At 38.2% G+C, this 27,178-nt stretch overlaps 1 protein-coding gene across 1 annotated transcript in view; it reads right to left on the reverse strand.

Moving 5' to 3' along the window:
• Window positions 1–2,547: 2,547 nt before the first annotated feature.
• The window catches only part of SEL1L (SEL1L adaptor subunit of ERAD E3 ubiquitin ligase), a 55,141-nt gene continuing 30,510 nt past the window's right edge, over window positions 2,548–27,178 (reverse strand). Inside the window, exons 9-21 of the mRNA XM_032878555.1 lie at window positions 26,790–26,871; window positions 26,281–26,435; window positions 23,132–23,188; window positions 20,072–20,140; window positions 18,583–18,660; window positions 17,424–17,486; window positions 16,105–16,192; window positions 15,631–15,779; window positions 14,689–14,854; window positions 14,056–14,130; window positions 12,892–13,064; window positions 9,295–9,423; window positions 2,548–6,806 (exon numbers count right to left, since the gene is read on the reverse strand). Coding sequence (XP_032734446.1) covers window positions 6,597–6,806; window positions 9,295–9,423; window positions 12,892–13,064; window positions 14,056–14,130; window positions 14,689–14,854; window positions 15,631–15,779; window positions 16,105–16,192; window positions 17,424–17,486; window positions 18,583–18,660; window positions 20,072–20,140; window positions 23,132–23,188; window positions 26,281–26,435; window positions 26,790–26,871 — 1,494 coding nt within the window. The 3' untranslated portion in view covers window positions 2,548–6,596. The remainder of the gene's footprint in view (window positions 6,807–9,294; window positions 9,424–12,891; window positions 13,065–14,055; window positions 14,131–14,688; window positions 14,855–15,630; window positions 15,780–16,104; window positions 16,193–17,423; window positions 17,487–18,582; window positions 18,661–20,071; window positions 20,141–23,131; window positions 23,189–26,280; window positions 26,436–26,789; window positions 26,872–27,178) is intronic.

Genomic DNA, 27,178 nt, shown 5'->3' on the forward strand with positions numbered 1-27,178 from the left:
CTGATTTCTTTTACTGTGTCTGGTGAGACCTAATAGATTCTTCTTTGGTTTAGCAAACCTGAGGACACAAAGTATCAGTTAAGTAGTTACGTAGTTTAATTGCTTTTAAGTTTCAAGTGAGCAAGAAAATGCAGAAACCAACTAAATAAACTTAATCCTTCTTCAATTGCTTTTTTTCTTGACTTTGAATTCAGAGGCTGCCGTTCACAGCTTCAGTGTGGACAGTCCCACTTACAGCACTTTTTTAAAATTTAGAGTCAAAATAGGGACTGTAGGGAAACCTTGCACTGTTTTCACCTCTGTGTTCTGGCAGCCACTTTCTGTGCATCGTATAAGATGTCACTAGCCAGAGAACACTGTCCAAATAGTATGGAAAAGAAAATAATATATTTGTGTAGGTTGAAAAAAATTCAAGTAAATTCTTTACTAGGACATAAGGGTAATAATACCAGCTGGATGATTCTCCTATCTCCTCCCCCCTCCTTTCTTGCACAATCAGGATTAGTTTCTATTTGTTTTAAAAGATTTCATTTAGAACAAAAATAAAATTCAATTAATGAAATTTTTCGAAGAAAACAAAACAAAACAAAACAAAAGCAAAACCAAAAAGGCCTGGGGAATGAGTGGAGAAGCCCAGATGTGCCAACTCTGAAACCCACAGCTGTGCTTTCAGATCTTGAAATAAATCTGTTTCCAAAAATTGAGGTTTCTGTTGTTCACATTTAAATTTTGAATCATGCAAAACATAAATGACATCTTTATGTTCCAAGTTCAAATCTTCTTTAGGATACTTGAACCTCATACCTAGCACTTACAGGACTTATGAGATATTCTTTTCAATCCTGACAGGCTATTTCTATTGGAGGTAGGGAGAAGTCAAAGGGAAACTGCACTGAGCAACAACAGAATATAATTGTATGAATGTTCTGAAGTCAACTAGCTGACCACATTCTACAAGAAAAAAAAAATTGTGGAGTTTTAAGAGTTTAACACACAATTCAGCATTAACACTAGGTCATGTTTAAAAGAAATTAATTCAGACCAAAAATATTTGGGCACTAGGAAAATCAAAAGTCTGGCTCAAAATGTAATATTAACAAAGTTGGTAGAATTTTCAAGATCCAGTCATAAGAGTAATCTGATGACTTTCTAAGTGGTGGCAGAAATGACATGGGAAGAAATATGTAAGACCCATAACACAACAGCACCTCCTTTTGAACTGGCAGTTTCTAAAGCTCATTTTTTCCTTGCCTAAAAAAAGGTTTTGTTTTGTTTTAAATGGTTTCTAGTACAAAATTACTTCCAGTTATTTCCTTGCATATATTCACATATATGAACGTTACATAGTATTACTATGTGTCCCATAGTATTAGCAAATGTCAGGGTTAGTCTAATCAAAATTATTATCATAAAGAAGTTAAAGGAGAGGGGCACCTGCGTGACTCAGTGGGTTTAAGCCTCTGCCTTCAGTTCAGGTCATGTTCCCAGGGTCCTGGAATCGAGCTCTGCATCGGGCTCTCTGCTCCGCGGGGAGCCTGCTTCCTCCTCTCTCTCTGCCTGCCTCTGCCTGCTTGTGATCTCTCTCTGTCAAATAAATGAATAAAATCTTAAAAAAGAAAAAAAGTTAAAGGGGAGAGGCTGTTTCTCATCCAGTTGCAGACGGAGGACTCATTTTAATGACTTCTCAGAAAGAGGCTAAGTGATAAATGGGTATCACACTAACCCCAAGTTGAACGGTCAAACCGTTGAAGCTCTGATGTCCAATTTCCCCACATTAATTATAACCAAGGTCAGTCAAGGTCAAGTGGGGTGGCTGATTGTACTCCCAGAAGCAAAATTTGAGATCCAGTTTCTCACTTGCCTCAATTTGCCTCATCCAGACATTTTATCCAAGGATCTGATGTTTCAAAGCTGGAACATTTTAGCTCAATTTACTTTTTGAGTTGGCTGCTAGGAAGTTGGGCCAGATTTGTAGCCCATTTCTAACATGCATTTTGTGTGCCAAACTCACTCTTGGTTTAATGTGGTTTTTCACTTCCCCTTTACCTAGGTCGTCTTAATCCATGTAAACTTTATCATTGTGTGTGGCTCTTTAAGCCCTCTCTTAAGAACTTTTTGGGATGAGGCAATGAATAAAACACACTTTAGATACATTTCACTATATATCACAGGCTAATTCAAGTCAAAGACCTCAGAGATTTAAGAAGTGGTAATATAAGAGGTACAAACTTCCAGTAATAAAGTAAGTCACGAGGATATAATGTACAGCATAGGGAATATAGCCAATAACTTCGTATGACATATGGTAACTAGATATTGTGGGGATTTTATAATGTTGAAAAAAAGTAGCATTTCTTAGCAAATTCATGTTGTCCCCAGGGCAAAATGCAACTTATAAAAATCAATTTGGAGAGTGAAAAGTAAATGAAAGATGGATTCAATCTGCCCCAAATGAATGTTCCCAGAAGCTTCTAAAATTCTGGAAAGGTTCATCAAAAATGGAGTCACTCGGATTTAAAAAAAGAGTCTGACTGGAAAGGTGCTTGGTCATGGCACATTATGGCATACAGGATAACCAGAGGTGGATTCTTTATTTCACAAGTTTCAAGATACAGTACAAAACGAATCTGTACATCTCTCTATTAACAGGATTTGTTTACACAATTATATTACACTTCACCAGCCTTTATACCGTATTTAATTAAATACAAAAAAAATTTACAAAAAAGTCTACCATGGTGTTCCTTCCAATGCCAGCTTATGGTCTTTTTAAACTTCTCCTAAATATTTCTAGTGGTTATACCTTGATCATATCGACATTATGATTTCTTTTTTTAAATCAAAGAGACTAGTGTCACCTTGTTTGTCATTCCAGACAGGAAAAACCGTGCACGTGAGATGACTTCCTGCACATGGCCAGGATATCCTTCTCATGCACACAAAATTGGGAGTTTTGCTTTTGCAAATAGTCACTTGAAAACACAAATCATTTTTACTTGGGATATTTTATAGATCTTCTTGAAATACCAAGTGAAAGGAGAACTTTAGCTTCAAGGACTACTACACATTTAAAAATCAGGTAGTGGCTCAGACAATACGGTGTTCAGAAACTTTGTATCTTCTTTTATACTGGTGAGCAATGACTGAGGAAAAAGATTTTCATGAAAACAGAAGTTTCTTTTGCTTTATTTCTTGCATTCTTCTAGTCATAATATTTTGCAATACATATTAAATTCACTTCTAGAACAAATATTAGCTGTCATCGGGGCAAAAGTAGCCCACATTGCTCTTCTTGGCAGGTAAAGGGGCTGTTTATCTGACGCTGTTTGTTTTGAAATGTGCATGTGAAATTAGTCCAAACCTCTGTAAAGGAAGTGTTCTGCGGATGGAGCTAGACACTAATACACATGCTCCACACACGAAGGGTTGTGGTCTCCATTCACAGGCTTGCATGCATACATCCAAAATGCTGGTTTGAAGAACAAATAGAAGGAGCAAAGAAAGGAGGGGAAAATGAAGAAAAAAAAAAAAGAAAAAAAAATCCTATACAAAATACTTAAGTTTCTTGGAGGCAACAGCAGCTCTTTAATTAAATAAAGCATCAGATCATGGTCAGATCACGGTAGAAGTTTCTACAGCTTCCCAATAGTACAGAGCTAGAACAGCTTAGCAGTAAAACTTTCACAAATTAACCTTATATGCACAAGGGTAACAAAACCTCAAGTGTATTAAGGTAAATGATTCCAAAGTTAATCTCATTCAAGTGCTAAAATAATGAATATTGGGGAAAAAAAGGCATTTACTTTTTCTGTGCCATTGAATATTAACCAAAAATAAGATAAGCCTTACTCTGAAAACAGAAACAAAAATTTCAAATACAGAAAGAAAAACAAAAAACCCAAACACCAATGCTACCTTTGTAACATAAAACAGAAGCAAATGGATGGTCTCAAGTCTCTGAAACAGTTGATTAACCACAAACCAAACGCAGAGGAGAATATAAGCTAAGTACTACTGTAGTCACCTTCAAAGGCAGGAAGACGGGCTAAAGGGGTCAGGAGACAGGCTGCCACAGAGAAATGAAACTGCACTCAATCTGCTAACTCTAAATTCTAACATTAAAACTCCTGAATCCCGGAGTTAGTTTAATGTCACTGACATTAACTAGCTTTAGTTACTGTCATTTTATTCAAATGGATGCCATTTGATTAGGTAAGTATTGAGCATTATTTTAGGAGAAACACCAAACCCAGTTCCTATTTGCCTAGGTATTATGTCCCATGAACAGAGAAGAAAAAGGGAGCAAAGTATCTTGAGACAGTTGTAAGGACTGAAGTCACAAAGCCACAGAATGAAGTTATTCTAAATATACTGTTCAAATTTCCCAGAGCAAATGACCCAGAGGGCAAGCAAGTGGTGGAAACAAGCCAGGAAGAGGCTACGCAGAGTATAAAAAGGACAGGGCAGGTAGTGGTAAACTAGCAGGAGGTTTGTTATTGCACGAAGAACATCACCGTGCCTTCCATTAAGTAGCGCGCGCGGCTTTCGGAAATGTCTCTTCAAAGCACGAATGGAGGGAAGTAAAGCTAGAGATAAAAAAATGTGGCTAACGAAATCAGGTGGATGGATGGTAGAGGGGGAGAAAGGGAAGTTCGGTCATCCTGGAGGCTTTGAAAACATTTAAATACATTAAGACAGTTCCTTTGAAATGAAACATGGCTGCTCCTGTGAGCTCTACTCATCTTTGAAGGGTGGGGAGAAGAGGCAGTGGTGAAGACACCAACATATTGTACCAACTGCCCTCAAATCTCTCTCAGCCTAAGAGGTCAAACCTGTCTTACTATTTAAGAGCTGCCCAGAGCAACAGGACCCTCTGAAGGGTCAAACCTCCTACCTCTCGGATATGCTCCTATACACGTGGTTCTGTGGCCACCTCTTCAAATTTGGAAGCAATTATGTGGGAGTAAAGTTTGCTTACCAGGTTTCTCATAATACTCTAAACACACACAAAGAGTGTATGACTTCACATTGAAAGCCTTCATGTTCATTATAGACTCATTAAATCTAGTTCCAAGTACAACCCCAACTTCAAAAACCAAAGTCTTACAACTCTACAGGTAAACTCTTCAAGTTTTCTGGCAGATGAGGGATTATGGAAAAAAGAGTAGAAAGCTTACTATAAACAGACTGAGGTCAGGAGGCATAGAAAGCCTGCTCAGGTACTAATGTAGTCTCAGACTAGATGTAGGCTGGTGAATACCACCATCTGACAATAAAAAGAAATACAAATTCGGTGTAAGTTTAAATTTCTTCATTTGGAGGATATGTGAGGTCCTCGATTTTCTTTGTTGTTGCTGTACTCCACACTATTTGACCAGGCAATTTCCAAGTGTCATAGCCTTGATTTTCCTACAGTTACCGGTGGGAGGGTGGTGCATTGGATAGCTAAGGAAGTGGCTGACTTTCTACTATAATAGAAAACCGCAGAAGTAAAAATCGTCCTGAACAGTATAAACAGGCTTTGGCTTTCCTCAACCACTGAGTTTAATGCATCTTAGATTCTCTGAGTTTCAGTTTTATAATGGTAGTCACTGTAGGCCACATCCTGGCAATCATGTTTCAAATCTAGAGAATTCAGGAGGGTGAGATCTGTTCTTTTGCAGTAAGAAATGCAAAGGAAAATGGAACAAATGCTTCATCTTTCGGGCAAGTGTGTCTATCCTCTTGGTACCCCACCCAGAGTTCTTTCATATGGTTTTCTAATTTCTCCCACTTAGTCCATCCTCTGGCTTCTGGATCAAGGCTCTGTATACTCAAAACAAACAAGCAAATTACACTGAGTAAGTGGGGGCAAATTCACATGTTAGCTCAAGGAGTCAGTTCACAATGTTTTATATATTCCATTCCAGAGAAGTGAAGTTCACATAAAACTCTTTAACACGCCTTTCAGTCTCTGAAGGAGAGAAGTATGGTAGAAAGTATGACAATCACCAATAATAAGAAACCTCCCAGCCTTCCCTTTTAAAATAACCAATATGTTGAGTATGTATATTTGCATGTGGATTGGTAAAAGTTTCTCAGTTATTGCAGTTCTGAAACGATCTGAAGACTGTTTTTGTTTTTGTTTTTTTACTTAAAAGGCAAATTGTTTTCAGACTTTCAAACATGTTAAGATTAAACTTTCAACTAACTGGTTTTTCCTTTTTACAGTGATCAGTTTTTAGTGTTGATGCATAAGACCCTAAAGGTGGTTGATAGAAGAACTTATGCACATTGAGAGAATGACCGAAAGGACCCAAGAAAGACAGCTGGGTACAGCAGACATTGAGTGTCTCATATGTTTCCAGAAAAAAATGGGGGGCCCACTGAGAGCTGTTATTCCAAACGGCACTGAAACAAACATTCAACTCCGTTTAGGTGAGAGTTACTTATCCCTGAAAATAAAGGCATCAGATTCTAAGCAGCTTTAGGAACTCAATGCTTCCTTGTGCCTCTTCCAGGAGGTGACCGCTGATCCGAAGTCCGGTATCAAATGCAAGTGTTCTCGGTAAACAACTTCCTTGGTTGTCACTGCTCACAGCTGGACATGGCGGCTGTTACTGAGGCGGCTGCTGCTCTGGCGGCCCCTCCTGCTGTGCTGGCACCGGCCGGGGCCCCGGGGGCCTGGGCAGAGGCATGTCTTGGTGCTGCCTCTGCCTGTACGCTATAACTGTTCCCAAGAGCAATGCGATGATGGTCATCAGGTAAAGGTCCCACTCAGGTCCCAAAAGCTGGTCCATGTCAAGCTGGGTGAACATATCTCGAATCTTAAGGAGAAAAATATAAAAATCATTATGATCATTAAAATGGCAGAGAAGGAACTAGGAAAAAAGTTACATCACAAATTAGAGATGAATACAGAACTTATTAAAATCGTTGGTTTTAGGAACATTTTGCAATGCAGTTTAAAAAAATGGCTTTAGAAGCCTTCAACTGAAACAAAAAATAATGTTGTCTCAGGAACTGAGTTATTATTTTTTAACAGTAGGTAATACAAGTGTCTAACAGGGTTCCTTTCCATCAGTAATCCAACCCATTCGTTTCCTACCATTTTTCACGGAAAATATTTGCAAGGAATACTGGGGACAGGGAGAGCCAAGGGGGAATGATCAGTATCCCGATACATCCGTCACCCAGCTGTTGCGACGGCACACCAGCTGAGAACCCTGTTCTAATGACAGCAGGGGACTTCACATCTTCCCTTATGTAACTGACGATGGTAGGAATTCCAGTGTTTAATAGCTGAATGACAAGTACTTTTTAGAGAGGATTTAACTAAGTCTTTAACACCTGAATTTGAACTTAAAAGTTATGTTCTACGTCTATGATACTTTGTTTTAGTGTCACTTAAGAGAAGTCATTACTGATATTTTTGGACTACTACCTACCTACAAAGGAAATAAACATGGGGTATAATCCTTTAGAGGAAATAAAGTTATATAAAATTTAGCACCTGCACCTGCAAATATATATGGTGGGGACCATATATATTTGCAGGTGCAGGTGCTAAATTTTTCTGGAAAAAGATTATAAGAAACTATTAACCGTTTCCTGGGATGGGACCTGTGATAGGAGATTTTGCGTTTTCTGTATTGTCTTTCTCATTCTTATCTTACTTATTACTCTCTCTTTTTTTTTTTAGTTGGAATATCTACATGGTAGGATTATGGAGCACTTTACTGTCTTCTTTATACTTCTGAATTTAAAAAAAAACAACAAAGATCGAATACGGCATGACCAAACCCTAGCAGTTTCTTAGTCCTATAAACTGTGAAAGAAAAGAGTCTGAAATAGACCCGAGAGAAACAGCAGGCTGCCCCACTGTTAGCTTTTCAATTAAAGAAACAAAGATTGTTTCCATTAATGGAGGGTACAGCACGCCTGGTTATGAATTTGCCATGACAAATGTACAAGCAATAGGGAGGAAGGAGTCTGACACCTCTGGCCCCCGGAGCACCAAGCACAGAGGCCCTTGGCGGCACAGGATAGGGTTACAGAAAGGAGCAGCATGGACTCCAATTACATCTGTGTCACACAGGAGGAGAAGCCCGTTCTGGAATAGAATACTGATGCTGTATCAACCTGTCCGGAGAGATTTTAACAAAAGGTTAAAATATCCTCTTATCCTGGTCTGGAGTGAACTGAAGTTAAAGAGCCCTTGATTCAGCATACATTTTAGGACTTCCAGAGTTAAATCCTGTACCATTATGAGGGAGCAGAGGTAAACCAAATGTAAAAGAGGAGAACCCTAGAGCACCTACCCAGAAACACAGGTAACTGAAGTCAGTGGTTTTGAAAGGAATGGGGAACCCATCTTGATCTGGGTTCTACCATTAGCTTATTTAAGTAGTTCAAAGTAATTTTACAGAACAAAGTTCCAGTGGTGTTTTAAACATATTTCACACTAGCAGAAGAACCTAAAGTACAGCCTGGGCAGGTTCTCAGGTTCTACTTCTCCCCTTTTTAATACTTCTCTTTTAAGGGACTGGTCTGAGTCACTGCCAGGCAGTTATCTGACTTAACTGTTTACTGAATTTAGTTAACTACTCTTTCAGATCGCCAAGGGTTGGCCTCAGTTTTCTCTAGACCAGAAGACTCCCGCATCAATGAAAACTGCTTCACCCGGAGCCACCATTCAATGCTACCTGAAAATGTACTGCTCTGCTCTGTGGCTGCCTTTACCCATACCTGATGCAATATCCTGGATTTCACCTGGGGGAAGAAGGGACGGCACCAGACACCGGCAGGACACTCTTCCCCTCTCCCTGAACTTTTTAGATACAAACCTCTGGAGTGAGCAGCTTACATCATTTCTATTTTAATTACAAGAGGCATGGAGGGTTGCCTGAATGGCTCAGCCAAATGACCAACTCTTGATTTCGGCTCAGGTCATGATCGTCCCATCTCGGGATGGAACCCAGCTCAGGCCCCACATTCGGCAGGGAGTCTGCTTGACGATTCCCTCTCCCTCTGTTCCTCCCCCCATTCATGCATACTCTATCACTCTCTAAAATAAATCAATCTTTTTTTAAAAAAAGATTTTATTTATTTGACAGACAGAGATCACAAGTAGGCAGAGAGAGAGGAGGAAGCAGACTCCTTGCTGAGCAGAGAGCCTGATGTGGGACCCAATCCCAGGACCCTGGGATCATGACCTGGCCTGAAGGCAGAGGCTTTAACCCACTGAGCCACCCAGGCGCCCTAAAATAAATAAATCTTTAAAAAAAAAAAAAAAAAGAGACATGGAACACTTACATTTGTTTCCCGTATGTACTGTAAGAAATACACCACACCCAATTTGCAGAGTGCTAAGAAGACTGGTACTTGTGCATCTGGGCTGGCTTCAGCTGCCATGTCATAAAAACGTTTTGCAAGGTGAATGTCCTAGAATATAGGCAATAAATCAGAATTCATCTCTTGTCAAAGTAAGTAAATATTATTTAGTTTATATATTTGGATATCAGTTTATATACTTAGAACATTAATTTTACCTTTCAAATTTTCATTTTAAGATTTCCCGTACCTAAAGGAAAAACCCAACCTGTAACTGGGTAATATTTCTTTAATTATCTGCTTCATTTCAAAAAATTTAACTGAAAAATTTTAAGATTTAGCTCATGTTCCTCCTGCCTCGTATCCCACTTGCTGTGCAGATATGCTGTCTACAGCTGCTTTCCTATGCATAACACAGATCAGGCTCAAGATTTCCAGGGGTCACCTGTAAGTCTCAAGTTAATTTTTCTTACTTAAAACTTCAGTCAGTATAATCAGTTTCTGGTTTCAGTTTGGAGCAGTGATCTTCAAACCTGGTAACGTGCTCACGATTTTTCAGAGGTTGCTTGCATATATAGTGTTAAGGGATTCCCATTCTGCACTTCCCTGCCTTAGACATATTTCTGTAAAAGGTGAAACAAGTCATTATGAATTCGGGCCCAGACTGGAGTGTTCTGCATGCAGATAAAAGCCGAACCGCACAGTGGGATGATGTGAAATTTTCGTTTTACAACCTCACCTTTTCTATGCCCTGACTATTGTCAAAGAAGAGCAAACTCCAAGGAAAGAATTCCATGAGGCTTGGGAAAGAAAGGCTAAACGTTAAAAAGGACTTTTTCCACATAGTTCAATATAAGCAGTTACTTTCAGCTGCTCCCCAAACTGCCGCTAGGGTGTGTCATTAGTTAAAAAGAAGGTTCTCTTCTGTTACTAACAGTAATAATAGAGTTACTTGGTTTTTAAAAAAATATTACAAGTTTTTTTTTGGACTGCCACATTTTTCAAGGTCATGGACCCAACTTTATGTGGTAACATCGACTTTTGTGTGGGTGATTTAATAGAGTAATTAAATCTTATCAATTACATTCTGATTTACTCCATGTAACAATCTTCATTTAACCCTTAATATTTTTCTAGTTGTACTAGATGCTGGACTGAATAGTTTTTAGTAGTATGAGTGCTTCTTTCTCTAAAAAAAGGTGACCATAATGTCTTACAAAAATTAATGGAATCATTTTGATTTTTATATATGATTAATTATTCTTTAAAGTTGCACCTCAGAGTTCCCTCCCCCCAATTCTTATCTATGAAATTCTGTGCTTTTGGTCATAGTCTTTATTCACAAGAATTTATATAAGCTATACATTATATTACAAATTAAATTATGAGAATACACATTGATTAATTTTCTTGGCTTCTAATCTATTACAAAAACAGACTGTTAGAGTTCCATTACTTTAAGTCTGATTGTTTTAGGTAAATTATTATGAAGTGTATTCCACAAAAACCGTAACTTATGTGCAATCTTTATATTAGTCACCAAGCACATATTAATTTTATTTTAATTTTAAAAATGAAGTCAAGAAAATAGAATTAAAAAAATGAAAAAACGAAGTCAGACTTGCTGACAGAAGCAAAGTCTGGTCTGGCTGACTGGTCTGTCAACTAAGAGAGGCTTCAGTAACTTGGTAACATGGCAGACTTTTCCTCAAGCTGAATGCACTCAGCCTGCAGTTCCACAGTCTTGATAAAAACTAATATTTAAGTTTCTAACATTAATATAAATGTAAAATATAAAAATTTACATACTGGAATTTAAAAATTGAATATTCAAATGTGGTAAAATAAAAGGTACTTGATCAAAAAATAGTGCATTAGCAAAATGAAAATGAACAACTTGCTTTTAAGCATATTAGGTCAATCAAGTGTCTCTAAGTGATAGAGGGAGGAATATAATTAGTTATTTGATAAATCTTGGTAAAGCCTTTTGGTACTCCACCTAGAAGCTGAGAAAGTGAATGGTTCCAGTGACCAGGGAATAAGTGCATCTTTTGCAAGTCTCTAGTTTCCAACTCTTTGGCTTTCAACAAGATTGAAGGGGGACCTAACCAAGTTGTCAGTGATAGATCGCTGGAAATAATCTTAATGACAGATCACTCTGATTTCCGGCATATGTTACAGACTAAATGCTTGTGTCCCCCCTAAATTTCTATGTGGAACCTCTACTCCCTTATGTGATGGTTGGCATTAGGTGAGTCTCTGACATGTTATCAGGATTAGATGAGGTAATAAGGGCAGAACTCTCATAAATGGGATTAGCATCCTTCAAAGAGTCTTTTAAGTGCTTGCTGCTGCTTTACCTCTCTCCTCAGATAAGGACAAAAGCCAGAAGATAGCCATCTCTGGCCCAAGAAGTAGCACCTTCCCAGGCACCAAATCTGCTGCCACCCCACACTGCAACTTCTCAGCCCCCAGAACTGTGAGAAATCCTGTTATTTAAGCCCCCTGAAAGAAGACAGCATGTAACTCTAAAGCAGTTTAAAGAATTAAGTGACCTTGCTATAAGATTCCCCCCATTTGTATATACTTGTTTATGTGAACAAGATTCCAGGCATATATTTATAAAAATGAAAAATGAAATTCATGCTAAATCTACTGAATAATCCTTAAACTAATTTTTAAAAGAGGCTCCATTCATCTCATCAAAAGATACAAGTTCAGTAATAACCACAAAATTAAAATTTTTGTGAAATTTATAGTATTATGTTGATTTATTCAATACTGTATTGATAACTAACCAACTATGACTAATAACATCTCGTGAATTCTTCTTAACACTTAGGCCTATGATCATAGGAAATAAAATTTAAAATTTGAGTTCAACATACTTTGTTTCAGATTAAGTATGATCGAGTGATCAGTAAAATATAAATTCAGGAAGAAAAGGAAAAGATATCATTTGCATTTAATAAGTTTGCTGTGTATTTTAAAAAAATCAATAATGAAGATATTAAAATTTTGGTATTTAGAGTAATTCAATCATTTTTTAAAAAAGTGTTGGTGCTTCATATAGCTAGAATTTAGATCCTTTGGAACTTATGATGAAAATTTTTAATGCCAAATTAAAAATGTGCAGGAGAACACACAGTTTTTCAAAATCCTCTTAAGGGCATAAAGGCAAGAACGTAAGAACGGTTCTAAAGAATGTGAGACTATATTAGAAAGGTAGAAGACTCAGAAATACATTAATCAGTAGCAAATGTCTTAATTTATTTCAAAATAATGAGAAACCATAGAACGTGGTTGAATATGGACAGACGGTTACTCAAATAAGGAGTTACCGATGGAGGCACCACTGTACTTCTGTTTTGATCAGTCTGTTTTTGGCTCACTGTCCTAAACACAGCAGTGTGTGTCTGATGACGAGAGATGGGCTTCTGAAATATTATAAAACTGTCCATAACTTAGAACCTAAAATCTGAGCACATTCCAAAGAAAGCCTATTTTCTACAAAAATGCAGACGATTCCCCCAAATCACAGTTACACCATTCAAACATTTGTTTTGAAGCAACACTCACCTGCTTAATGCCCAGGCCTTTCTCATGCATATATCCCAGATTGAACATGGCTTGTGCGCTGTGTTGCTGCTCCGATGCTAGACGATAATGAATAAACGCAGTCTCGTAGTCTACATCAGTGCCAAAGCCATAGAAATGGTAGTCTCCAAGCTTAATTCTAGCCACGGTATAGCCTGAAACAAAAATTAAATGCAAAAGTGCCAATAAATAGAGTGTGTTTTAAATAGACAAAGTGTTATTTCTCCTCTTATTAACATGTTCACATAAAATAGACTTTTAATTTTTAGCACATAAACTTTACAGCTAATCCTTTAGCCAAGCTATAAATTCAATAAAGACTTAAACTAGAAAAAGGCTTTTTAATAGTCAACAAGAGGTAAAACAAGCGGGGTGGTAATCCGTATTTCATCATCACACTCTTCACATGAGCACGTTCTTGTCTATTACGCCATGTACACTGTAAAGCAGTTCACCTGGCCCACTGTTCAGGTTTGAAGAAGGGATGACTAGGCAATGTTGAAAGGAGTATGTAGAAGAAATATTCAAACAAGAAAAAGGGGAAAGGTTAAAATCTTTTGGGGTTTCAGACTAGTATTTTATTATATATTCTACTCAATTCTCATTTTACACAGCACACTGGCCTCAAACTAAAAACCAAAGAGTAAGCCATAACATGATATAAATGTCCAATACAAAGACCTCACAGTTCAATTTAGGAACCTGGGCACTAGAACTTCTTTTTTTTTTTTTTAGAGAGTTTACTTACTTACTTACTTACTTATTTATTTATTTATTTATTTTTAAAAGATTTTATTTATTTATTTGACAGAGATCACAAGCAGGCAGAGAAGCAGGCAGAGAGAGAGGAGGAAGCCGGCTCCCTGCTGAGCAGAGAGCCTGGTGCGGGGCTCCATCCCAGGACCCTGGGATCATAACCTGAGCCGAAGGCAGAGGCTTAACCCACTGAGCCACCCAGGCGCCCCTAGAACTTCCATTTTAAGAATAACTCATGATGTAAGCAAGGTAAGCGACAGTGGGTCTGTCTGCTTAACTTCAAGTCGACGAATGACATGACTCAGTTTTTTGCGGGAGATAAAGCAAAGCGGAGACCTTGAAGAAAGGTCCCCGGGGGAAGCTCTTACCCAGAGAGGAGCGGCCACTCACCTTGCGAGGCGGCCCTGTTCCAGTGCAGCAGAGCTCTGGGGTAAGTCTCGTTCTCCCCCACAATGGTGGCTTCCCCTACGGGGCAGACGACATAAATATAAATCAAGCACTTAAGAAAGACAGGCACTGGACTTTTAGGCTTCATTTACAAGCCAGGGTGTTAACATTACTTAAATAAGAATTGGGATATGGCAAGACTGAATGAAAAAATCACTGTATTGACATCAAACCAGCATTAGAATAAAATAAGGAGTTCAAAGGACTCACTGCCTCCATCCAGGACGCATTATTTCCTGCAGCATGTTGTATCCACAGAACTAATAAGGAGACTACTGAGCTGCTTCTAAGGACCTATGTATCGCTGGAAAAACAATGTTGTTGTATCTGCTGTATTTTGAAAGATGGATTTACTGGAAGAAGTTAACTCTGTGATGAATGGCAAATCGATTTCTACTGTCAACTCTAACATGCTGGCTTCGGGAGCTGAGGGAAATGACTCAAGCACGTATATTGTTCATGTCTATTTACAACAATAAAGAAGTTTCTTTGTGGCTTTTCGCTTTAAGCATGAACAGGTGACGGGATGTGAGCCTTTGTATTCTAAAGCCAAGGTGGGACGGCGGTGAGCCTTACTCTGATCGAGAATGAAGGCTGCATTGCTCTGCGCCACCTCGTAGCCCTGTTCGGCCAGCAGGAGGTACTGGATCACGGCGGCATTATAGTCGCCGTCTTTATAGCTGTTATAGGCCGTCATAAGCCTCTCGGACCAGCGGCCTCGTTCACATACGTTCTTGAACAACTGTGAGAAGAGGAGAAGAAAAACCCATAACAAAATAAGGAACATATGCCAAAAATCAGTTTTGCACTTTGGCTTCCAGTGACTGTTAGGCTACCTCTGAATTTCTGGCAGCTTAATTAAATACATACAGAAGTCTGGGATTTTATTTGAAGCTTTCAGTTTGTCTTTAGAAGAGGCTTATAAAAATAATAGTACATACCATTATATACATTATATACCATTACCCTCGCCAGGCACTGTTCTAGTGCTCGCTTTAAGTACAGTATGTACAGAATTTGCCTTAAAGCTCCCATGAGGTCATGGGGAACACTCCATGAAGTAAGTCCTATTAACCGCCCCATTTCACAACCAAGGAAACTGAAGCACAGGGCGGTTTGGAAATTGCGCCAAGCATTCATCAAATGCTAGCCTGAAGTGCCACTTATGAGAGAGCTAAAGAGACGTTCCCTTTGGGAGACAACAGCATTCCCCTTTACCACAATCATTCAACACAGACTTTTTTGGTGCTGTTTCAGATGCTTTCCAGGTGCTAGATAGTGCACACAACACCTCCTGTCCTTATAAACGGATTCTAGTGTGAAGATCCATATGAGATCAATAAGCATGACAGTGACACACCGGCCCTGAGTCTTCCCTCAGTGTATCAAAGCCAATAATGGGTTGAGTCTGTTTCTACTTGAGACGAAATCATGGCAAAGAAAACCAGAATTAAAATGACAGGCTTTCCACTGGGGAAAACTGATGTCCTGTTTATGAGTCTGTAGAAAAGCCCTTACCTCCACTGCAGTGTGACACGATCGCATCACACCTGTGCCGCTGGCGTGCATCTGTGCTAGGTTATAGAAAGCCAAGATATGGCCTCCCTGAGAAGCTAAATTAAAATACTTCAAGGCCTGTTTATAATCCCTCTTGACTCCAATGCCATCTGTAACGAAAATCACACGAAAGGTCAGAAATAGTCTTAAAGAAGATTTAGCTGAAGCACCAGAGAAGCCTTACATAATGAGTAAAATTAAATGAAATTCAGACTTCTTACTCAGGAAAGATGTGAATCTTACTAATGCAGATTAGTATATTAATACAGATTAGCATAATTTACAATGAAAAACAAGATGCACAAATCACTGAATTGGGAGAATATTCATCAGCCAGAATGTGATAGCTCTCATTTCCATATCACAGTGGCATCTAGTGGGTAATAAGTAATGTAGGTCTTGGCATATCCAGCGTTTGATGCCAATGTTACTTACTATAGTACATAGAGCCGAGCTGCAGTTGCCCATCCACCCAGCCTTGCTCAGCAGCTTTCTGGAAATACTTTAGTGCGAGATCATAATTCTGTAGGAAAAGAGGTCACAGGACCACATGATGAGAAAACTCAAAAGGCTGATCTACTCAGAAGTTAGGAGAGTCATTCATTAAAGAGTTAACAAAACACATACAAGATATTCTCAAAGAGCCATTAAAAAGACTACCTTCTAAGTTTTTATAAGATACAGATGGTAGTCTATATCACAGAGGAGTTAATATATTTAAGACTGTGAACAATCCATATGTTCACTTTCAGAAAGCCTACACAATGCTCATTCTGGTTCTTTGGAAAAACCTTAGAACACAAGACCAGGACTTAAGAAACACTTGTATCTTTCCTATTAACCAACAAATCTTTTTGAAACCTCAATTTTTCTAACATTAAATAAGGAAAATTATTCTCTCCTTATTCATTCTTTCCCTGTGTAGCTTATCAAATACTGTGTAATTAGATTTCAAATATTATACCTACCCATGGAGAAAAATTAAAACAAAGATCAGTACTGAATTTTTGTGTCCTAAAATGACAGAAGGAATCAAAATGAGAACACACTACTGTTTTCTGTGCTAAGGAACACCTACAGATTAGAATCCTAAACCTAACTACAGGCCCATTAAATACATTTTACTTGGAAAGATACAGAGAAGAGGGCAGCAATGAGCATCTCAGGGCATACAACCTGAGGAAGCAGTACAGAGGGATGAGAAGCAATGAGTTCCAGGGCAGAAAGAGTTCAAGTGACACAGAATCAAAAAGTCAACAGGAGTTGTTGACATTTGGGAGGTTACTGGTGACCTGCAGAGAGCGGTTACATGGGGCAGAAGTCTGACTGCTAAGAGCTAAACAGTGAGCGGCAGTCACTAATGGAGTTCATTCTTTGGAGAACCCTGGCTTTGTAGTGCAGGACTGGAGGGAAGAGAAGCAGTGACTAGAAGAGAAGGAACAGAACAGAAAGATTTTCTCCCCTGAAATGGGAGAAACAAGCATTTTCTCAGGCTCAAGTGAAGAAGCAGGGAGGGAGAAGTCTTGGAGAGATGGAAGCACAGGTAGGGTAGACAGCGTAGACAGCACGAGAGACAGCTTCGCATCTTCCGTAGAAGTGCCAGAGACAGAGCCATTGGAAGAAGGCAGTTAGTGTGGCGGGCACTGGGTACTCGGAGAACAGGAAAAGTTTCAGCTTTTCCTATTTCGGTAGATACTTCCCTACCTCACCAGCTGACTGCCTGTTTAAGTCCTAATGTTAGACTAAAAACTTACAACTTGAACTCCTCTTCCATAGAGGTAAGCCATTCCAAGCCCGCTCTGTCCAACTGGGTTGCCCTGCAAACCAGAGACAAAAGAGTGAAAGGATTCATTAGAAAACAAAAGAAAAAAAAAAAAACAAAAAATAGGCAAGATTAAAAAACTACCCAACAAGTAATTTACAAGCATATTCAAAAAATGTCTTTGCGTTTTTCAATTCAAAATTCTCCTTCCCATCAAGCTAAATGAAATACGGACTTTCAGAGATATGGGGGGTAGGGGGTCTTCAGTAATTTGCTGAAAAAGAGGAAACAGGACATTTATCTAAAATTAAATTTTGGTGACTTACCTTATGACCACCTGTTCCACGAGTTTACGATAGAAAACATGACTACTGTATTTCTTCTTCTTAAAATTAAAAGTAGGTCACTTTTTGGGTAGTTTTTCATTGGTAACCTCCCTCCCCAATAAAGAAGGAAGATGCCATGGTGTAAAGTCTACCACCAGGTAAAACAGCAATATTGGGATCAGGTGGCAAAGATAACACTTAAGATTATTGGAGTGCCACAAAACAAAGATAATCAATTGTTTTAAGACCTGAAAGAGAAAAATCTAAAATTCAACCTAAACTCGGGCAGGCAGAGGCATCTTTTAAAAAGTGTCACAGCATCCCCTTGGGAAATACTCAACTGACATTTGGAACTAAAGTAATACATAGCCGGTGAGGAAATAAACGTACACACTGGAGGCATACGGAGTCTTAAAAATTCATATGTAGTTTTCTCTGGGGCAAAGAAAGCCCAAGTTTTATATTTATGATTATCAAAAGTACCCAGTTATGTAAGTTTTAAAGCTCAAGTTGAAATATAAATAGGACAAATCATAATAACTCTCATTTGCAGTAGTAAAATCAGTATTTCTCCAGTGAGGAAACTTCTCAATGAAATTGAAGCAGAGGTTTAATATTCAATCATTTGCACCCCCCAAATAAATTGCTTTTTATGGGAAATTTTTTTTGCTAGCCAGTCCATTCCCATTAATCTCATCTACATAAGTGCTTTCAGTCATTTCAGGCATGAGTTGGTTATGACTAATCCTTCAGTATAATAAACTTATTTATTAAAATAATAATAATATGGCACACATTTCAATACACTGAGTCATGAGGTCTTACCATGTCAGCAGCTTTCTTAAAGTAGTGAAGAGCTGTCTCATTACTTTGTGGTACAATATCACTTCCCTCTGAATACATCTGAAAAACAGAACCTAATTTTATTAAAAATTATACCCTTCTCACCTATAAAAATTATACCCTTTTCTCATCTCATTCTGGTTTTTGTTAAGTATCGTGAAATCTTGGAACAGTTTAAAATTCCCCATCGGATATTTTAAATTTAAAAGTAAAACCTTAAAAGTAAACATTATTATATCCTCTTTGTCATAACAAATTTCTTACTTTTCTATAAACGTGAATATATTAAAATCAGTTCACAGATCAATCTCAGGAGGAGAAAACCTTTTATTCAAGGTGAATCTTTTCTCTCACTCTATCCCCAGGGCAGTCAAATGGCTGGAGAGTTGCTTGGGGTCAGTGATCACATGAGAGAAAGGGTGCTACTGACAACGCCCGCTTCCCTCTCTCTTCCACCACGACTTCCCTCAGAGTAAGAACTAGGGTAGGCCTTAGGTTCAGGAAAATAAATAACTGAGAGGTTATTTTAAAGGTTTCAAGCACTAAATGACTAGTATACCAGGTACGGAACATGATAAAAGGGCAAGAGAAAGAAGAACAGAATGACTGAGGCTGTTTTCATCCACATATACATTTAGAAAACGGCAATGAAAATCTTTTTCTGAGATAGGGTTAATTAGGAATTCAGAACAAGAACTGAAAGGGCTAGAATGGAAAGTTCTTAAAGGCTTAACAAAAATAGATGGGGAATACCGATTTTCGATGCTATAATAGTGGGGATTTCTACATATATGGTTCTCAGGCCCAGATAACTGGTTGTGATTATGTGGCAGATACTGATAAGATTTTTCTATTTGTAAGAATCTTTGTGACAGATTTATTCTACCTGAGCATCCTAACCTTAGGATTTAGTTATGGATGAAATATCCACTGATTTATACTGTATTTGCTTTCAAAATAATGAAAAAGGAAGTTTTGAAACTGTGGCATGTTATATGGAATCTATTTGTTAGGTCTCTAGACTTGAGTGTTTTCCTTGCTTAGAAAAGAATTGCATTGACCGCTGGGTGATGGCCATCACATTGAAGATGATTAAAGCCTACGGACAAATTCCAACAAACTCTTTGTTTGTTGCCTCTACTCACTTGGAACACAGGCAATTATGACAGACTTAGCAAACAAACCCCCACAGATAAAGAAAAAAAGTCCTCATTATTGCACATGATACACACAACTCAGTGATAGCTAACTTCAAAAGGAAATTAACATACCGATGAGGAAATGCTATTTCTTAACGTTACCTAAGAAAATGCCTGGAAGTCGCACTTACCTTACCATAAGACACAATATCCTTATACTGGAAATTTTATTTCCACTTTACTTTTGGTTAACTGTAGATTGTAACTACAACATCTGCTTATTATGTAAACATCTCTTGTTATTATGTAAGAGTTCACAGGGTGTACAGTACCTTTCCCAAGAAGGCCATGGCATGTGAATTGCCAGCATTAGCTGCTAAATTGAAGTAGTCGAATGCTCTCTGTAAGAAAAGAATTTATTAAAATAATTAGTTTTTATAGAATCTGCCTTTCACTTTTAACCAAAATAATCATTTCAGGAACATTTAAAAAAATCTTATAATATGGCAGCATCTCAGTTTAAATTGCATTATGACATCTCCAGGTACCCACCCCTCTTCATGCCCAATCCATCACTGAATTCTGTAACTTTCACCACCCAATTCCTCTTGAATCAACCCATGATCTTCCACTACACTTCTAGGCTAAGCTACATTATCTCACACCTGAACTTCTGGAACTCTCCTCCTTGGTCTCCTTGCCTTTAGTCTTCAGTCACCCAAAGCAACAGTTCAAAACACTTAATATGCTGGTCCTTACGGCCCCTTGACATTTTGCAGGGGGTCTACTGGCGTGAAGAGACACTGCTTACTTCAGTACTGTTCAGCTTGCTCTCTGCACTCTGGTCCTTCCTGCCTCGGGACCTGCCACCTCTGGCTTATTAACCTTACTGGACCCTTTCATTCTCCTTAATAACAACAATCACAATTTATTACATGTTTGTTGGTGTGATCATTTAAAAAAAAAATCTAATATTCTAGTTCTATTAAACTTGAAGCTCTGCAAAGACAAAAAGACCAAAGCTATTTTATCTAGCATTGTATTCTGAATGCCTAGCAGTGAACAGGCACATAGCAGGCGCATTAATGAATTACTGCAGTTCTGTACTGGGAACTCCTTTTATCCTTCTGAGCTGTTGAAAAAATTTATTGTTGTGTAGGTGTTTTGCAAGTAGGCAGCACATACCAAGGATATCCCAAAACTTGTATAAAAGGCATGTAGCAGATTGTTCTCTCACCTGACATTTTTATTAGCCAGTTCATCTGGCCTAATGACATACATTTGAATGACCTAAAGACAATGAAAGCAGTCAAAATGCCTCCTGACTTAAAACAAACCAACCAACCATGGATATTTGGTATAGTTTTAAGTGATAAGTGTATTTTGTTATCATCTACGTCTTAAAGCTGATGGGATATGGAAAAGAAATAACCTTAATTAGAATATTTAACTGTTATGGCAGAGTAACAGTTTTATTAGTCTCACAAACATTTACCAATAACTCACTATGTGCTAGGCATTGTCAGGTGCTGGGAATAAAGTGGCAAAGTCCGTGCTCTTCTGTAACTTACGTTCTAGCAGAGGAAAAACCTTAATTACATAATTAGCAAATTTACAATGGGTAATGGCCACAAATACAGATTTTCGGAAATCGTAGCTGTGGTACGTGACCTATTCTGGAGTGGGGTTAGGAGTCTAGAGAAACATTAGGGGAAGAGATACTGGAGTTGAATTCTGGAGGATGAGTAGGAATTAGCTACGTAAAGAAAGGAGGCAAGATAATATTCACTCTAGACAGAAGGACTTGCATTCCAGAAATTCCGAGGTAGTTTCTTCACCTTTTCAAAGACCTGAGAAAAGGTCCATGTGCTTGTGACTCAGAAAGCAAGGAACTGGTGAGCTAAGCAGAGACTGGTACAAATGCTGGAAATCATGTTAAATAAAGGTTTTGGTTTTCAAGCAACTGGCAATTATGGACCATTCAAGAGTCTATTTTATTTTTTTAAAAGATTTATAGATAGATTGATTTATAAATGACAGAGACACAGCGAGAAAGGGAACACAAGCAGGGGGACTGGGAGAGGGAGAAGCAGGCTTCCTGTGGAGCTGGAAGCCTGATGTGGGACTCGATCCCAGGACCCTGGCCTGAGCTGAAGGCAGACGCTTAACGACTGAGCCACCCAGGCGCCCATAACCATTCAAGAATTTAAAGCAAGGGAGCCACAGGATCTGGTGTGTGGTTTACAAACACAGGCTACTGCTTTTGAAATGCAAGCAGGAGATGACTCACACAAGGTGTACCGATGGACACAAGCAAAGAGATGAGCAAGATTTAGGGCATAAAGTGCACAAAAGCTGGATACAGATCTGATTGCTATAGTTGTATACTCCTAATTTCTCACAAACTCAACAATGATTTTCCTTAGTTCTATGAAATATTTTCTTTTTTAATGATTTTATTTATTTATTCATAAGAGACAGAGAGAGAGAGAGAGAGAGAGAAGCAGAGGGAGAAGCAGGCTCCCCTCGGAGCATGAAGCCCAATGAGGTACTCAATCCCAGGACCTGGAATCATGACCTGAGCCAAAGTCAGATGCTTAACTGACTGAGCCACCCAGGCACCCCTGAAATATTTTCTTTTTTATTTATTTTAAAAAAGATTTTATTTATTTATTTGTCAGAGAGAGAGAAAGAGAGAGAGTGAGCACTGGCAGACAGAGGCAAAGGGAGAAGCAGGTTCCCTGCCAAGCAAGGAGCCCAATGTGGAACTTGATCCCAGGACACTGGGATCATGACTTGAGCCGAAGGCAGCTGCTTAACCAACTGAGCCACCTAGGCATCCCACCCCTGAAATATTTTCTAATAGAAATTGTAAGACATACTTCTACCACATACCTATAGGAAACCAAGTTACTGTGTATGTATTGTTGGCAATATTGAGAACTAGATTTCAGAATTTAAAAAACCCTTCCTACCATTATGAGGTATAATCACATTTTTATTATTTATTAATCAATCAATTTATTTTTTAATTTTAAGATTTTATTTATTTGACAGAGAGAGAGAGAGAGATCAAAGCAGGCAGAGCAGCAGGCAGAGAGAGGGAGAAGCAGGCTCCTTATTGAGCAGAGAGCCTGATGCGGAGCTTGATCCCAGGACCCTGAGATCATGAACTGAGCCTAAGGCAGAGGCTTAACCCACTGAGCCACCCAGGTGCCCCAAAAATCACATTTTTAGTCTTCAGTTTTTTCAGGGGTTAGTTGGATCTTGAAAGATCATTTGTGATGACTGTCTAAGTAACATACTTGATACTGTCATTGATAAGAAATATATCTAGAGCATTGTTTCCTTCTACAACGTGAAGTACAAAGCCCTGGGAACAAGAAAGTTACCTGATGATTTTGTTCTACTCCACGCCCTCCATGCAGATGCAGTTGCCCCAGACCAACCTGAAAATTAACAAAAATGAGCAAAAGTAAATGGAAGCAACTGATGTGTCATTAAATTAGACCAATAAGAAAACATTTGGTCATAAAAAGGTTTCTCTTTAGAATTCAAAAAAGTGAAGACTTAGTCTTAACTCCTAAAGATATTACTCTACTTTAACCTACATTTTTTAAAAACTGAAAATGCCTGCTTTTAATTACAAGGCATCTTTATGAAATAAAGATGAAATGAAGGCGACTTCAGGCAAACTAAAACTGAATTTGTCACCAGTGAACCCACTCCGAAGGAAATACTAAAGGATGTTTTGTAGGAGGAAGGCAAATTATCCCGGGAAGCCTGAAGATACAGTAAGAAATAAAGAGCAATGGAAAGTTAAACTTATGAATGTATCTAAATTATATGCACGTATGTAAGAATATCTTGCACGATTCAAAAATATATAGAATTAAAACTATACAGAGTTGTCTAAAGTTTGCACTGTCCAAGAAATGGCAAAAGTGTTCATTTATACTAGACTTTGATAAAAGAGTAGTAAAACAAAGTCTAACTATCACCTTAGGAGAGGGGAGGAGGTATAATAGCAAAAACAATGAAACCAAAAGAATGTAAGGAAAGAGATATGAAGCAGCATGGAAAAGCAAAATGAAAGAAAGCAAGCAACATAGAAAATGTAAACAAAAATATATTATTCATTACTTTTAATTAAAAGACTGTCAGAATGGAAAAAAAGTAATAGTCCAATATGTTTCTAAGAGACATACCTTAAACATGAGGTTGAATACAAAAGATAGAAAAGATCCTCCATATGACTATTAACCAAAAGAAAGTGGCATAGCTAGCTAGTATCAGACAAAGTACAATTTAAAGCAAAAAACATTTCTGGAGATAAAAGAGGACATTTCATGATATACAAGCTAGTTTAACAAAAAGATAACAGTATTAAGTCTATATGCACTCCACATGGCCTAAAATGCATAAATCAAAATTGACAGAAATAGAAGACAGAGACAAATCCACACCAAAGTGGGCAATTTAGACAATGCTGTCTCATTGCTGGATAAAAAAGCAGGCAAATTTAGTAAGGATTCACAAGATCTGAACAATAGGATTAAGAAACATAACTGACACAGAAAGAATGATACAACCCACGACTGTAAAATTTACATTCTCTTTAGTAAACAATATTTGCCCAAACAATGGACCATAAAGCAAGTCTCAGCAAATCCAAAACAAATAAAATCATACATGGCATATTTTTCTTCTTCTTCTTCTTTTTTTTAATTTAGATTAGGCTCCCCACTGAGCAGGGAGCCTGACGTGGGGCTCGATCCCAGGACCCAGGGATCATGCGCTGAGCCAAAGGCAGACGCTTAACTGACTGAGCCACCCAGGCGCTCTAGGGAGAATCTTAAGCAGACTCCGCAATGGGTGTGCAGCTTGACATGGCACTTCATCTCACAACCTGAGCCAAAACTAGGAGTCAGATGCTTAACTGACTGTGTCACCCAGGCGCCCCGTACAGAGCATATTCTGACCACAGTGTATTAAGCTAGAAATCAACAGAAAGGTTTAAGTAATAAATCTTCCCTTTATATGAAAACTAAGCAATTCACTTCTAAAATTACACATGGATCAGAAGAAATAACAATGAAAATTGAGCTAAATGTAATGAAAACAACAGCAAGAAAATGTATTCAACCACATATCAAGATCTATAAAGTTATAGAAGTTTAAGACAGTACTGATGCACAAGACATGCAAGAGAATATGAACAGGGCATTATTTGCAATCACCCAAATCTGGGAAGAGTAAAATGGGTAAATAAGTTGTGGGATTTTTATATTATGAAATATCACGGAGCAATGTAAATTAATAATTTCAGCTACATGAAAACACATGGATTAATTTCATAAACATAATGCTGAGCAAAAGCTGATACCAAAAAATGCTGATTTTTTTTTTTAAACATAAAATTCAAAACCAAGCCAAACTGATCCATAGTGTTAGAAGTCAGGTCAGAGGGGACTGCTGGGATGTTAGCTGTGCTTCATAGGAGGCTCACTTGGTGATTAAGCAGGGGGCTGTATGCCTCAGATTTATGTACTTTTTTGTATTAAAGCTGTAATTCCAAGAGTAAAAAGAACAGAATTATATACTATACCACACATGGATTTTTTTAGCTTGAGTTTTCCACTGAATACACTGAAGTCAGCTTTCCACAGTAAGTAGTATTCTACATAATTTTTAATGGTTGCATAAAATTCCACTACATGGAAGTGTCATAGTTGAGCTAAATGATTCCCTATTTTGGGGCATTTAGATGGTTTTGAATTTTAACTGGCTTCTGATATAAAAGAAACATGTTTAGTTAGACAAGATAATTATATTATAATTTCCATGAGCTAAAATTTGTATCTTTCACTACAGTTTTTTTTTTTTAAACACAGGATTCCCTTCTGTTAAGTTTTAAAATCAATTGTTCTCAGAAAGTATCATCTCTCTATATATCTAAACCAGAAAAGACTTATAAACTGCATAGAAAAAAAGGCAGTCCTCCTTTTTATATCAGGATTATCAGCCCATGAAATAACAAATTATACATGGTACTTTGACGGATATACCATTCAGTTTACATTGAAAAAGACTACTTCTGTCCTTGATCTTGAGAAAATTAATGGTCTAAGATGAGCAAAAGAAACGTGAACAGTAAATGGCTCTAAAGGGCATCTGAAATTCCAAAAGTTCCAGAGACTTTTTGAGAGTGGCGGTTTTCATCCTTGGTGACTCCAATAAGAGCCTTCATCATCAGTAAGACACTGTTCTGTTCAAGCAGCAGTTTCCAACCATGGTGCAACTGCCTGGCCAGCTTCTATGAACTATCAATGCCTACGCTACATCCTAGATGAATCCAAGTGGGGACGTCTTGACAGTCCGAGACTCTTGGTACTTTCAAAAATAATACTACCCAGGTGATTCTAACATGTAGTTAATAATGGCTCAGAGCAATGGAAATGCTTTTATGGATGTAAGTGCTTGCCTCAAGACTGTAATATATAATAGAGTGACATACGCCATGAGATGTTTAAACACATACCTGTGCTTGTACATCCCCTTTTTCTGCTAGGAACTGATAGTATTGAATCAAATCTTCTTCCAGCATTCCACTATTCATTCCTGGATTTTCCACCTCGTCAGGCAGCCGTATTCTCTGTACTACTGAGCCTCCTGTCAGCGAGATATCACTAGCAACTGAAACAGGGGGATGAAGTAGTAACATGGAGGAAGGTCAGAAGGATTGTCGCACAGAGTAGAATTTCAGCTGCGTACCACTGACAGACACTATGCTAACAGTAATCTATAGATTACAAAACAGTAAGTCTTTTCCACAAAATATTAAATAAGTGGTATCCAAAGCACACGTGCGCGCACACAAACACACACACACGCAAAGGAGATCCTCGTCAACTAGTGTAAAGATCATTCCACATAAGAGAGTCGATCATGATTATTTCGAGTTGTACAACAAAAGCAGATGTATTTGAAGTTAATTCCAGTCTGTTTTTTGTTTCTTTTGATAAGGTGAAAGGCAAAAAAAATAGATACCATGATTGGCAACAAGACGATAGTGAGTCAGTGCCGATTCACAGCTCTGGAGGACTCCGATGCCAGCCCAGTACCGATAACCCTGTGAAATAAGCTCTAGTGAGAAGACTGCAGGCTCACACGCTCCACTGGCATTCTCGTTGGAATGAATAAAGCCACCCGCGCTCAGAACGTACTTCCGCAGTCCCTTGATCCCAGTACATTACCACCTCCTTTATCCTGTTTTAGGTTCTGAGGTAATTTATTCAGCAACTCCAAAAACCAGAATATAGCTGAGAACTAGGAAGTAATGAAGTTCCCACAGAAATCAGAACAGATGCTGTGAACTTTATGAAGTGTGTGTATCTCACGTGTAAGAGAAAATTACTTAGGTTCTTGCTTAGAACACA

This window comes from Lontra canadensis, unplaced genomic scaffold (genome assembly GCF_010015895.1).
Source record: "Lontra canadensis isolate GAN:19392208 unplaced genomic scaffold, GSC_riverotter_1.0 scaffold64, whole genome shotgun sequence".
Taxonomy (NCBI): Eukaryota; Metazoa; Chordata; class Mammalia; order Carnivora; family Mustelidae; genus Lontra; species Lontra canadensis.